Source organism: Girardinichthys multiradiatus, chromosome 13, assembly GCF_021462225.1.
Source record: "Girardinichthys multiradiatus isolate DD_20200921_A chromosome 13, DD_fGirMul_XY1, whole genome shotgun sequence".
NCBI lineage: Eukaryota > Metazoa > Chordata > Actinopteri > Cyprinodontiformes > Goodeidae > Girardinichthys > Girardinichthys multiradiatus.
In genome coordinates, this window is record NC_061806.1 from 31,821,639 (window position 1) to 31,836,143 (window position 14,505).

The 14,505-nt window shown below is 38.6% G+C and overlaps 1 protein-coding gene across 1 annotated transcript in view; it reads left to right on the forward strand.

The window, feature by feature from the left end:
• The first annotated feature begins 3,451 nt into the window (after positions 1-3,451).
• Positions 3,452-14,505, forward strand: part of LOC124878749 (voltage-dependent calcium channel gamma-4 subunit-like) — a 20,619-nt gene continuing 9,565 nt past the window's right edge. The window contains exons 1-3 of the mRNA XM_047382839.1: positions 3,452-3,571; positions 3,771-4,183; positions 7,719-7,973. Coding sequence (XP_047238795.1) covers positions 4,153-4,183; positions 7,719-7,973 — 286 coding nt within the window. The 5' untranslated portion in view covers positions 3,452-3,571; positions 3,771-4,152. The remainder of the gene's footprint in view (positions 3,572-3,770; positions 4,184-7,718; positions 7,974-14,505) is intronic.

The following is a 14,505-nucleotide window of genomic DNA, read 5'->3' on the forward strand; positions in this document are numbered from 1 at the left end:
TGATTCAGTACCAAAACCTTCCATGTATAGCATATGCTGCAAAACACAACATGTTAACTGTTACTCAGCAAAGTGCCTGAGGGGAAAGTAACACAAGGTATCAATGAAATAGTGTTAGTTTAATGTGCTATGTTATTTTTTGTTTGTTTGTTTTTTACACTATTTTACTTTTGAATCTGCTATAGTTTAGAGAAAAAGTATTTATAACCCTTGAACATTTTAACATTCTCTCATGTTACAACCACCCACTTTAATATGGGTTTTGGGTATTTTATGCAATAGGCTAACACAAAATAGCATATAATTAGGAGGGAGAAGGAAAATAAGAGATAGTTCTAGAAATTGTTTCTTTTCCTTTTTACAAATACAGTAGAAATCATCTAATAAAATGAAAAGAATATGGCACAACTGTAAACCTACAAATACATGACCATCCACCTAAACTGACAAGCCAGACAAGGAGCTCAATAGTGGGAAAAGCAGCTAAGAGGACCACGGTACCTTTGGGGGAACTGTAGAGATCCACAGCTGAGATGGGGGAAACCATCAATAGGACAAATGTTAAATATACAAATTTGGAAGTGTGAGAAGAGGAAAGCCATAGCTGAACAAAAGCCATAAATAGTCCTATCTGTAATTTATCTCAAACCATATGGTGGACAGAGAAAACATGTGGAAGAAGGTTCTGTTGTCGAGACCAAAATGCAACTTTATGGGCGACATGTAAAATGTAGCATGAGACATAAAGCTAAGGCTTCTAATCAACCTAGAAATACCATCTCCACAGAGAATCATAATTATCGCAGCATCATGTGGACATTTTCTTTTGCATGGGCAGGAAATCTGTTCAGAGTTGATGGGAAGATTGATTGACCTAAATAGAGATAAAACCTGGAAACAAACCTATTAGAGGCTTGTAAAGACTTGAAACATGATTGCAAGATTGCTTTTCAGAAGGAGTACAACCAAAAACATAGAGCCAGAGCTACAATGTAATGGTTTTGATTAAAGTATGTGTATGTGTTAAAATGGCCTGGTAAAATTCGAGATCCACATCTATCAATGTGTTCCAAGATTGTTAATATACACTATTCATAAAATTTGACTACGCTTGAGCTACTATATTTTGCAAAGTAGAATGGAAACATTTCATTCTTTAGAAGTGTAAAGCTGGTGGAGACATACCCCCAAAGACGTGCAACTCTAACTGCAGCGAAAGTTTTGACTTTAGTTCCAAACACAAGGGAACAGCAAATGTTTTTAGATTTGTATCTGTAAAAACCTTTGAAAACCATTAATACTATTAATTCCATTTAACAAATATCTAATACATTGTGTTTCTCTATCACAGGTGTCAGCAGTCCTGGTGCTGGAGGGCTGGTGTTTTGCATGTCTTAGATTTGTCTTCTCTTGAACACACCTGAAATAAAAAAAACTGACTTATCCAATCAGCCTCATCAAGTCTGTAGTTCTGTTTAAGCTAGGAAGAACCTCTAAAACACACAGGAAACCAGACTTGAGGGTGGGCCATCACATAAAACACCAATAAAACCAATTGAGGTTTTTGGATGTTACGTGACAAAATGTGAAAATGTCCATGGAGAGTGATTACCTTTGCAAGACACCATGGGCCTGATCTTCAAAGATCTCAAATATCAAGTGGTAATTTGCTTGTACAAAAAAATAAATTGCACATGCAATAAGTGACCGTGTTGCTTGCGGTCTTCAAAGATTGCGCATGCAATGGATTACAGGTGCAAAAGATGTGCAGACCGCCCTATTTAAATGAGGAAATTGCATGTGCTACTGGCAGTCATCATGGAGAGCGTCTGAGAGCAGAGCGGCCGTAAAAGAAAAGTGAAGTTTGAAACCATGGAGTTGGAGGTCCTAGTGGAGGAAGCAAATTCATACATACCCTAGCAGCAGTCGGGAGATCATTAAGTGGCCCTAGTCCTTCACCTGTGCTGCCGGTGAATGAAGAGGGAGGAGGGCACACAGGTGGACACCAGCACAACCTGCGAAAATGCAAAGCCCCAAATATGAACACTGTTTTGAGGAAAAGACAATCGAGACAGAGGGAGTGCCTCAATGATCATGTTTCACATTTAACATTTTTATTTTGTTCTCAGATGACTGTTAATGTTCAGTTTGATTGTTTTCCAAACATGCCACGAAATTTGATTACAATCGTGCTTTTTGTTTCTGTGTAATTGCATAAATGAGTTGAACACATACACGGTAGATTCTCTCTCTCCTTTGTTTGTGTCTCCTTCTTGCCACAATTGCAGCCAACATTTTTGTGTTCTGGAAGTTTGCACCTGCATTTTAAAAGTGCTAAATATAGATGCAGAAATTGCAGCTGTAATCCATTTCAGATTTGGAAAATCACTTTGCAGGTGGTAAGGGATTACATTTACAAATCCTCCTCCCATAAATATATGTGTTTGGGTCATTATCATGTGTTTTGCATATTAATGAAGGCAGACACGCTAAAATGTTTGCACCCGCAGTTCTGCTGATTTTGCACGCACAATCCAATTACCACGTCTTTTGTAGATTAGCTTTGCGGACGCAAAGAGGTTTGAATGTGGATTTGTACATGCAAACCTTTTGAAGGCCCTATGTTTTAGTAATACATTTATATACTCAAACAAGGCCAGTTGTTCCTTTTCTTGGTCATTTTAGAACAGGGATTTGTGTTGTGAAGGAGCTCTACATCTACTATTGAAAATGAAACAACTTAACATCCCATGCTGTGTTACAGCAGATACCTCTCATGTAGATTTAGGAAGCTCTGTGGTTTTGGCAACAGCTTCTAAAAATAAAATGAAAACCAAAAAAACAGTACAACCTGACCTCCTGCCAGAACTGATTCCAGGAAAAATTTTAAAATGCATGATGTAAGTTCTCTGCTAAAGCAGCTGTTCTGCTGGAATGCCCTTGGGAAAAGTGTCAAATCCCTACTTGATCTCTCAGTTTAAAAAAACAAATGTGCATTTCAAAGTACAAACCAGTGCTAAGTTCTTGTGATTAAGCTATTGCACCAACAGGAAGAAAGTTGGATGGATGAGGCATGCCAAGATGCTGTGACCGCAGCACAAATGACTCACAAGTCTGTCATCTCTCCTGTGAATGTTCATTCCTCATCTTCAATGTGAAATACATGTCCACTACATAAATCTGTGTGTTTGGGCAGTCAATGTCAACATCTAAGCTTCTGTATGCAAAAAGATTTCACACACTTTCATTTTTCTTTAATCTCAACAAAATCCTCGCAGTTGTTACATCCATCCCTTTACTCCCCTATAACAGCACCACACACTAACAAACACACAAACTCACACACACACACACATACATGCACACTTGCCAGCTTCACCATAGACTTTGGAATTCACTGTTGCCATGGCAATGAGCTAGAGCACGCTCTCTCCCATCGCTTGTTCTTTTCTTTTGCTTTACTCTCTCTCTGTGGAGGCAAACCAGCTTTTCTTTTTTTACAGGGAGGCATGTTTTGCCGTTGGCATTAGATTTTGGATACTTGCTTTTTTTTAAATTAAATCATTTCAAGGTAAAAAAAAGGCTTATCTTCATGGGGAATGCTTTTGCACAGGAGCATCCCATGGTTTCAAGACTCATTTCTCGTCTGTTAAACAAATTCACCACCCACCACATCTCCTCTTCTCATCTTTTTTTTCCAGGCTTGGCTTTCTTTATTTTACATTCCGTGTCTTATTCCATGTCCCTCTCTCTTTTGTCTTTTCTGTCAGTCTCTCTCATCTGCTCCCTTCTCACCCCACCTTCCCAACACCACCTCCTTCTTGCATCTCTCAGTAGCAGAAGATGACTGCCATGACAATTCAATGAGTGAAGAGGACACCGAGTGAAGCACCCACCACTTGCTGAGAACAAACGAAGGAGTGCCCAACAGAAAAAAGAAAACAAAGATAACTAAAAAGAAACAAGACTGTGACGAAGTAGGACGGTTTCCGATCAGAGGAAGTGGCAGTGAAACGAGGAAAGGAGAAGGGGAGAGAGAGCGAAGGATAAACGGTGGATGGAGGCGGTTCGGACCGGGGTTACGGAGCTCTCTTCACTAACGAAGAAGAACAGCAGCAGCAGCAACAGCAGCAGCAGCAGGGGGGACAGGAGATGGAGACGAAAGGGAGAAGCATGCCCCCAGGTAACACACTTGCACACACATGTGTTTTTACGTACAATCTTCTAACCATCTTTATTCATGTATGTACAAATACGTGTCTTGTGAAGCATGCATTTGTATTTAAACAGAAAAATAATTGTACATGGCATACTGCCATACAGGAAACCACCCTCACATCCACATTGACACTGGCATTCACCTTAAAGTGCAGATGTGTCCAGAGGTCTGGGTTTTGGCTTTGTTACACACACACACATATATATATATATATATATATATATATATATATATATATATATATATATATATATATATATATATATAATGCTCTGGTATAGGAATCTTAGCATTTGGTCATGTTTGTATGAGAATTGGCTGAAATTAAGATATTAATTAGGTAATACAGTAAAACACACAGTGCTATTTCAGTTTATATAAGTGATAGTTCTTTAAGTTTAATTTAATTTGACCTGTGTTTAGATGCATGATCTCAACCTGTCAATGCCTTTGTTGGTCAAATCACTGAAATTACTTCAGATTTAGGCCAATCAGAATCAAGTGCAGCTAGAAAGAGTACATTGCTTTGGTATGATCTCTTGTTGTCGACAGCGAATGGAACACATTTCAGTTTCTACATTGAAAACAGCTTTGAATAACAGGATCATGCAATAAGAAACATCTAAAGAATGATATATTACAATTTTTGTTTTGCCTCCTGAGGAGGTTATATGACACATTCTGGCTTTATTCCTGTACATTTGAAGTTAAATGAATAAGAACCTAAATCAACTTTTTAAGAGACCTACACTTCAATACAATTATTTCTTAGTCTGGTGGGATGTAATATTATCAGTCTTTGAAGAGGTTTTATATGACCAGTAAAAGTGTGAATAGAGGTATGGTAAGCCTGTTGCTGCTACAACAATATCCAATATCTCTCACTTTAGTACAATTATTTCCTTTGATTTTCCCAACCACCCAGTGCTCTGGTCTCTCTTGATTTTGCATTTGCATTTTTTGGGATTGAGGGGGGTATTTTCAAGCTTGCACTACCACTGATGATGCATTTCAAGAAATTTATTACCAGCATAATACCCTTTTTAGGCAGATGAATTTCCCAAAAGGTTTGAAAACTTAAATCTGTTACTCTAATTTTTTCAATGATGGAACTGCAATGTTTTGAGGGGATAAATTGCCATTGTACTTTTAAATTCAGGCACGACAGTTAGATGTCATGTATTTCTGCTCGCTCTAGCTGTTGACCTTTTAAGTCTGATGTATTTTTCCATTTCTCCTTTGTTTTCTTTTATCATCAATTGCTTATTTTGTTACTGTTTTATTTTTGTATTTTTCCATTTAAAAAAGCTTCTGATTTAGTATCTGATATCTTCTTTACCTCTTCCGATGCAATCAAAATGTCCCAAAGATTCTGAACAAATCTTGTTTTTTTGTTGTGCATAGCCTTCAGCTGTATGGCTTAGGTTATCCTGTGCTATCTCTGTAGTTATGCTGCTATAGGCTTAGGCTGCTGGAGGACATAATGACCACTTTCACTCTCTTCACTACATTCTCACACTACTCTCCAATTTTGCATTATTTGCTGTTATTTCAGTTTTTAACTTTGTTCTCCCTCTTTTCTCTTCCTAGAAGCTACACCTGGCCTGACTCTTTGTCTACCTGTGACACCTTTCTGGAGAGGGGCATTGTCCAAGCTTCTGCCTGGCAACAACTTAATGCTCACCTTCTACAGATGATCCACTGTCTTTCAGTGTTTAACCCTTTCTCTCTCCTAGATATGGCAATTGACTGAGCTTTTACTGTAACTAATTATATGTGCTCTCTTTCAGACTCTAACCTTGAAAACTGACTCAGAGTTTATCTGTTCTTTATTTCTAGATTAAACGACTAAAGGAGCTACATCCATTAACATTTACTTTTCCTTCCCATAGAAAGTACTCCTGGATCAGTGCTTCTGTGTTCCTTTTGTGTCTCTGCTCTGTTCTCTCAAACCCCCAGTCAGTCATGGCAGATGGCTCACACTGAGCCTGGTTCTACAGGAGGTTTCTTCCTCTTAAAAGGGAGTTTTTCCTCTCCACTGTCGCTACATGGATGCTCAGTATGAGGGATTCCTTCAAAGTCAACGCCAGTGACTGTCCACTGTCACTACATGTTCATCCAGGAGGAGTGAATGCTACAAATCTCGATCCAATCTGCTGGGTTTCCTTAGATAGAAAAACTTTTTATCCAATTTGAATAAATAACTGAATCTGACTGCACTGTTCAATGGTTAGGATTAATTGGAATGTATGTACCTGACTTTGTGAAATGCCTTCAGACAACGTGTGTTGTGAATTGGCACTATATAAATAAACTGAATTGAATTGAGTTTTTTATCATTTTTAAAATGGACAAAACATTTTTCTGTAGTTGGCCTGCCATTCACTTGTCAGAGCTAATCAATGAAAATCAGGCCAATTCTGATCAGTGGCTGATTGACTGGTGCATTATTATAATAATCTATTCATCATAATCTTAATTTAACTAGTGAACATGATTCTTGAAAATATGTATGAAACATATATGAGTATATAAGTGTTTTGCGAAAAGGTTCTAGCCAAGACAAAGAGTATCTAGTAGTTGCAAATCTATACACAAATGATACTGTATCTTCCATAAGATAAAAATAATATGTTACGTCACTGCATTTAATAAATTACAAAATAATACTAATATTTGCAAGTGCTGTGCATCCATATTTGCAGTTTTACATCTTGTTCAAGTGATGTGAACATTTTGTTTCCAGCTGACTGCACACAGCCAAAGTTTCTTCACAGCTTTGGGCTATGTATGTGTTTTGATTAAAAACTACTCAAGTGTGCTTACATAGAATGCAGTAAAATAAGCCAATGCAATCAGCAAGTCCCACTAGTCACCTACAGTGGGCCCATGAGGGCTGTAGCTCTGTTTATGCATAAAAAGCTAACATTTTAATGTACAAATTGCAGCAAATGAGTGACAGCGTTTGGCTGTCCTTTAAGGCTTAGTTATGGTTTTACAGCCTTCTGGGAGAAATAGCTTTTAGTTGAAGATAGTTAATGTACTTTTGATCACTACACTGAACTTAACATATTTTCCAAATGTTTAATCAAAACAATGTCAAACTCATTAATTTAAAATTCAATGCTGAATGAGTTAATGACAACATTGCATCTAAAGCATCATGAGAGAAAAGATCAGAATAGACAGTTGTGTGGGTGGTTAAAGGCGCTTACACTACAGACAACCCTCTTGCTGGTCCTAACTAAACGTCAAAAGATATGTAATCTCCATTAACACTATTTCTTTAAGTGCACTTGACAGACCCTGTCACCAGGTGGTTTTTACCAAATCAACATTCAGCATAGAGTATTTTGTTAATGGTGGGAGAGAAAAAAAATGGAAGAATGCTTAGAATGTTAATCAATAGAAATAATCCTTCCTGTTTATTTCAGTTGTTTGAATTAAAATATAAATGAGAACTATAATGAAATCTTTCCTTTTCTTGGTTTTTTGTTAGACATTAGTTTCCTTCCGCGTCCAGCAATGGTTTGGTGCGAGAGAGGCATTCAGGTGCTATTGACCACCATGGGGGCGTTCGCAGCATTTGCCCTCATGACTGTGGCCATTGGCACAGATTACTGGCTGTATGCCCGAGCCTTCATCTGCAACAGCACAGCCAACTCCTCTCAGGAGGACTCCTCCAACAACAAGGACAAGAAAGACCCTGGGGCTCTCACACACTCTGGCCTCTGGAGGATTTGCTGCCTGGAAGGTAAAGCTGGTTTCAGTGTTTAAGACCATAAAAAAAACCTGCCTGGTGTGATGAGTGTATGTACATTCTCATGTGTTGCTTGGGGGGGGGACGGGAAGGTGAGGGGCTTGTTGAGGTGAGTGTGCTCATCAGAGTAATCAGAGCTGACATTAATAGGTGTTCTCTAACTTACCAACATAGACGCATCCCACATGCGATACCCATGTGAAATGTAGCCTTGTTCTCAGACATTTTTGTCATCTAGTCTTAATGTTTCAGTAATGGTAAAGGATTCATCAAATTTCAATAATTTTCTTGCTGTCTTTTTGCATGGCTTGAGGAAAACAAGAGCTATGGTCAATGCAAAAACAAAACAAAGAAAAAACGGTGCAATTTTGTGAAAATGCTGCAAATGATCAAAGCTACAAGCACTAATGTAGTTAGCAGATGAAAGAGTAAATGACAGAGAAGCTTGTATAAATTAGTATCTATTGCTGTGTGTCCTCTAACATAACATTGCAAGCTGTTCTTATGCTGTCCATGGTGCTGAAGAAGCAGGTTGCTTCTGAAATTAGATGCATTTCTTTCTGCGTCTGCACCTCCTATTAAAGAACAACTTGCCAACAAAAGTAATAGTGATTTGAACTCCAACAGTGCTTGTCTTGCAGGTTTTGGCTAAATATTTGGTGATTTCCTTACTGTGGAAGGGTATTACATTGCCCTGACTTTTTTAACAGTCCAGGGTACGAGTCCTGGACCCGATGACCTTTGCTGAATGTCTCCTCCTCTCTTTGCCCCTCCTTCCTGTCTGCCTACTGTCAAAAATAAAGTGCCGAAGAAAAAAAAAAAGGCAAATTTTTGGCCCTTTTTCACTTTTACTCACCTCGAACTTTAACAAACTCCTCCTACAGATTTTGAGCTATCGGCTCCATATTTTGTCAATATGCAGTTAAGGCATGGGGGATTAAAATTTATCAAAATCGTGAGTTTTCGGCCATGTTTAGGGGGCGTGGCTAGGGCACGAAAATGGCGTTCGGGCCCAAAGTGAAAAAATACAATAACTTTCCCAAAGAAATGGCAAATCACACCAAAGTTGGCATGAATGAGGACCTTCGGGTTCCCGATGATCCTATCGGGTCATATGCTGACATCATCAAAGCCACGCCCCTGAGAACCGGAAGTCACTTTTTTCACTGGGAAAGGTCGCTATCTGGCTGTCTACACTCAATTACCTGCAAACTGTGTCAGATGACTGATAACTAGTGGGTCTAACTTCGTTTGAAACACAGTGACTTTTGATAAAAGGGCGTGGCCGTGGTGGCGCGGCGAAGTTCGACGTCACATCATGGCCATACGTTTGGCTTTCATTTCCACATACATCATCTGATCTGCACCAAATTCAATGTGATTAATCCTAGTCCAGTCCCCAACAGAGATCTGATGACATATTTGGTGGGCGTGGCCTAGTTTGTCCACAGCGCCCCCTAAAAAATTTAAAAACATCAGCCCCAAGCCATGCTTTGACTGAGGATTACCATTAATGTAACTTGTCAAGACCTACAAAAAAGTCTCCTGGAACATTGGTCCAAACCCAACAGGAAGTCGGCCATATTGGATTGAATTTGCTATTTTGACTCTGCTTTTGCCCTTTCTAGCGCTCATATCTGAGCAAACTCCTCCTACAGCTTTTGACTTAGAGACTTGAAAATCACTCATTATACTCTTAAGGCACTGGGGATCAAAAGTTATCAAAAGCTTTTGCCACTCCTCAAAATATGACTTCTCGCCATAAAAGATGAAATTGATATAGCTCCTACAAGGAAAGTCACAGAGACCTGAAACCTTCTAAGATTGATCTGCTTCTGGCCCTGAATAATATTCACTGATCAGATGCTGACATCATCAAAGCCCCGCCCCGTAAGAACAAGAAGTGTCATGTTTTCCTTTAGAGAATCAATTTTTGATGTTCTTCACCTAATCAATGTGAAACTGTCCCAATTAACAGACTGATGACATCATTTTAGCCCCGACCACAAACAAACAAGTGAGTCCAGCTTCCATCTGGAATGTCCGATTTACTCCAAATTTTGAATGCTTCTCACCAGACCAAAACTATGCATGACCGAAAATCATATGACATGTTGCTCACAGTGCCACCTAGTGGCGATGTGTTGAAGTGAAGCGCTGTCATCGTCAGTGGCGTGTAGGAGGCAATATTGTTTAATTCGCCACCATTATTTTAGTAAATAATGTTAAGGCAAATATTTGCTGGATCAGAAATCAAAAACCTTTTGGACAGTTGATCTTAATGTTTTAACTAACCAACACAAGGAGTAATGGGCTACTAAAATGGTGCAGGGAAACGTCTATGGACTCTCAAGAGATGGTTGGACGTCAATATATGACCTGCCTGGCACTTGCATTAGACGTTAGCGGTTTTAGCTAACAAAGAAACCACTTTTTTTAAAGTCAGACATGTACATTTAACTACCATTAATAAACATCTTAATGTACGCATGAGCGCTGGTGGTCGATCCTGGTGGCTCCTACACAATCTTCTTCCAGGCAAGGAGGGAAACTGCTTCACTCGAAGTGATTATAGACACTGTCTCTTCTGGGAACTCTCTGGCTCACATTCTTTTCTACAGAAGCTCAGAAAAAGCCTGTCTTGTTACCTGTCTAATTTCCCCTTTTTATGAATGAACACAAGATTGACTAACAACAGATCATTACTCACCTTTTCTTTTCCTGGTACACAAACACCAGATCATAGTCAACTCTGGATTTAAATTTGAAGAATTAGTTCAGCTTGATAGCAAGTTGGACAATCATGCGTGTTTCCTCCGCTGTCCTATTGGGTGGGTAGAGAATGAAGGGTTGCTGGGAAAGTGTTTCTTTTTAGTGGTTTCATGACATCACTGGGATTCCAGGGCTGGACTTAGAGTAGGTTAGTGCTGTATAAAAAGGTCCCTGTTTTTATCCATGGCTGGAGCAAAACATGCAAATTACCCTGAATACATCTGTCATTCTTAAACAAGGTGATAGTAGGTTGTAAAAAAAGTCCAGTTTTTGATGTGCCTTGTATAGCACTACCAATATAAGCTTTTCTGTTCACTTCAAGATTATCAATTACTTCATGTTGGCCTAACACATTTAATCTCCATAAAAATACATTGAAGATTTTGGTTGTAACTTGATAAAATTTGGAGATGTTCATGGGAAAAAAGGCTTTTCAGTTGCTGTATGTATATGATTTTCTCAATTGAACTAGGTTTTCCTAATGACTATACAGGTCCTTCTCAAAATATTAGCATATTGTGATAAAGTTCATTATTTTCCATAATGTCATGATGAAAATTTAACATTCATATATTTTAGATTCATTGCACACTAACTGAAATATTTCAGGTCTTTTATTGTCTTAATACGGATGATTTTGGCATACAGCTCATGAAAACCCAAAATTCCTATCTCACAACATTAACATATTTCATCCGACCAATAAAAGAAAAGTATTTTTAATACAAAAAACGTCAACTTTCAAATAATTATGCACTCAATACTTGGTCGGGAATCCTTTTGCAGAAATGACTGCTTCAGTGCAGCGTGGCATGGAGGCAATCAGCCTGTGGCACTGCTGAGGTCTTATGGAGGCCCAGGATGCTTCGATAGCGGCCTTTAGCTCATCCAGAGTGTTGGGTCTTGAATCTCTCAACGTTCTCTTCACAATATCCCACAGATTCTCTATGGGGTTCAGGTCAGGAGAGTTGGCAGGCCAATTGAGCACAGTGATACCATGGTCAGTAAACCATTTACCAGTGGTTTTGGCACTGTGAGCAGGTGCCAGGTCGTGCTGAAAAATGAAATCTTCATCTCCATAAAGCTTTTCAGCAGATGGAAGCATGAAGTGCTCCAAAATCTCCTGATAGCTAGCTGCATTGACCCTGCCCTTGATAAAACACAGTGGAACAACACCAGCAGCTGACACGGCACCCCAGACCATCACTGACTGTGGGTACTTGACACTGGACTTCTGGCATTTTGGCATTTCCTTCTCCCCAGTCTTCATCCAGACTCTGGCACCTTGATTTCCAAATGACATGCAGAATTTGCTTTCATCCGAAAAAAGTACTTTGGACCACTGAGCAACAGTCCAGTGCTGCTTCTCTGTAGCCCAGGTCAGGCGCTTCTGCCGCTGTTTCTGGTTCAAAAGTGGCTTGACCTGGGGAATGCGGCACTTGTAGCCCATTTCCTGCACACGCCCGTGCACGGTGGCTCTGGATGTTTCTACTCCAGACTCAGTCCACTGCTTCCGCAGGTCCCCCAAGGTCTGGAATCTGCCTTTCTCCACAATCTTCCTCAGGGTCTAGTCACCTCTTCTCGTTGTGCAGCGTTTTCTGCCACACATTTTCCTTCCCACAGACTTCCCACTGAGTTGCCTTGATACAGCACTCTGGGAACAGCCTATTCGTTAAGAAATTTCTTTCTGTGTCTTACCCTCTTGCTTGAGGGTGTCAATAGTGGCCTTCTGGACAGCAGTCAGGTCGGCAGTCTTACCCATGATTGGGGTTTTGAGTGATGAACCAGGCTGGGAGTTTTAAAGGCCTCAGGAATCTTTTGCAGGTGTTTAGAGTTAACTCGTTGATTCAGATGATTAGGTTCATAGCTCGTTTAGAGACCCTTTTAATGATATGCTAATTTTGTGAGACAGGAATTTTGGATTTTCATGAGCTGTATGCCACAATCATCCGTATTAAGACAATAAAAGACCTGAAATATTTCAGTTAGTGTGCAATAAATCTAAAATATATGAATGTTAAATTTTCATCATGACATTATGGAAAATAATGAACTTTATCACAATATGCTAATATTTTGAGAAGGACCTGTATAAGTAAGGAACAGCATTTTGAGGGGCCATGATTTTACTCTAACCTAACACAAATTTTTCATAATTTTCTTTTCTAAATCTGTCTAGGCAGTAAGTCAGATCTAGAGAATAAAAAGAAATAAAGAAAAGCAAAAAATGTTTAAATCAAGCACTAAAACCTGAAACCAGTTTGTACACTGAGTCACTTGTACTCTACCTCACCCTAACATTGTGCTGTGAATTTGTTTGTTGATTCATGAGACACATGAAATGGTGTTTGCTGGTGTTAAACAGAGCAGATACCAGTCATAGAAAAAGTATTTGTAGCTGCATTAATGGAAGATAAAACTTGAACTTATGCAGAACAAGACATATTCTGGTGCATAGAAGAAAATGCTCTAAAGCAGTTTCAGATGTTTGTGGAAGATAAGTTACAGAAAATGTCACATGCACAAGCCGGTTCCTACAGATCATTTGCTGAGAAACCTAGAGGCTGTTGAATTACATGGTTATAAAAAAAAAAACAATGTCAAAGCTGGTTGGTGGTGTTGTGGAGGAATACAGCCTGGGACGGAAGACTGAAAAATGTTTTTAGAGTTTTTCTTAGCATGAAATGATCATATATCATTCTCAGCTTGTAGCTCTATACTTGCTGTATTACACAAGTACAGTCCTTTATGCACCTGGTAAACGTTTGTTATTGCAAACATGTGCAGTCCAGGGCTTTGTCAATGTTTTCACCATTCTTTTTGTCATTTTAATGATTAGTTCATCTTCCTTTCATCAGTCCCTTTATATCTGTTTTCCTCTATATTATTTAGCCTCTTCCATTCTATCACCCTACCCTCGTCTTTTGAAATCAAATATCCAAATGAGATAATGCGCTAATGTTTTTAGTACTGTCCTCTCTACCAATATTCTTCCTAATCAAGCTCTTTTCACCTTCTTACATCTATTTGCCACCATGAGAATTGCCAAAGCTTGTTTATTAGGGAAGCAATATCTGTCAACCAGATGTTGCAAAAATACAACTTATTTTCAACAAAATGTATGAACTTCAAAGTTATTAAATTTGTCTGATTGCTCAAACATGTCTAAAAAAGAAAATGAACCTGTAATTTTGAGCGTGCATTTTATGGTATAATTACATCCATGTTAACAGTTATTGGCTAATGTCAAAAACATTAACTCTGAATCAATATTAGTAAGCAAAGTTGACAAAAAAAATAAGACAGAAATGACTAATACCACTGCCTGGATTTAATTTTGTCAGTTGATATAATTGATTGGATAATGTTCAAGTCAAGCATCAAACTATTGTGTCATTTAACTTTATTTAAATAATGTATTATTTTGTATTATTATGCACCAACTACCTGACAATTGACATAAATCCTGTTGAAAATTGTGGGCCCTTCTTAAACATTAACAGTGAAGGAAACCAAAATACACTGGACAATGTTTGGGAAGCTACAATTGCTGCTTCACAAAATACTTATCAACAGATAAAGAAACTGATAAACTCCATAAATGGAAGCATTTTGTTGTTAAAAAGAAGGGAGGTTATGTTGGTCACTGATTTCATTTTCATAAGTCATAAATGTTTATCTGTATATTATGAGTTGTTTGTTTTTTTCTCAGATAAAAATAACTCATTCTCTTTTTTTTTCGGTTGCATAATGA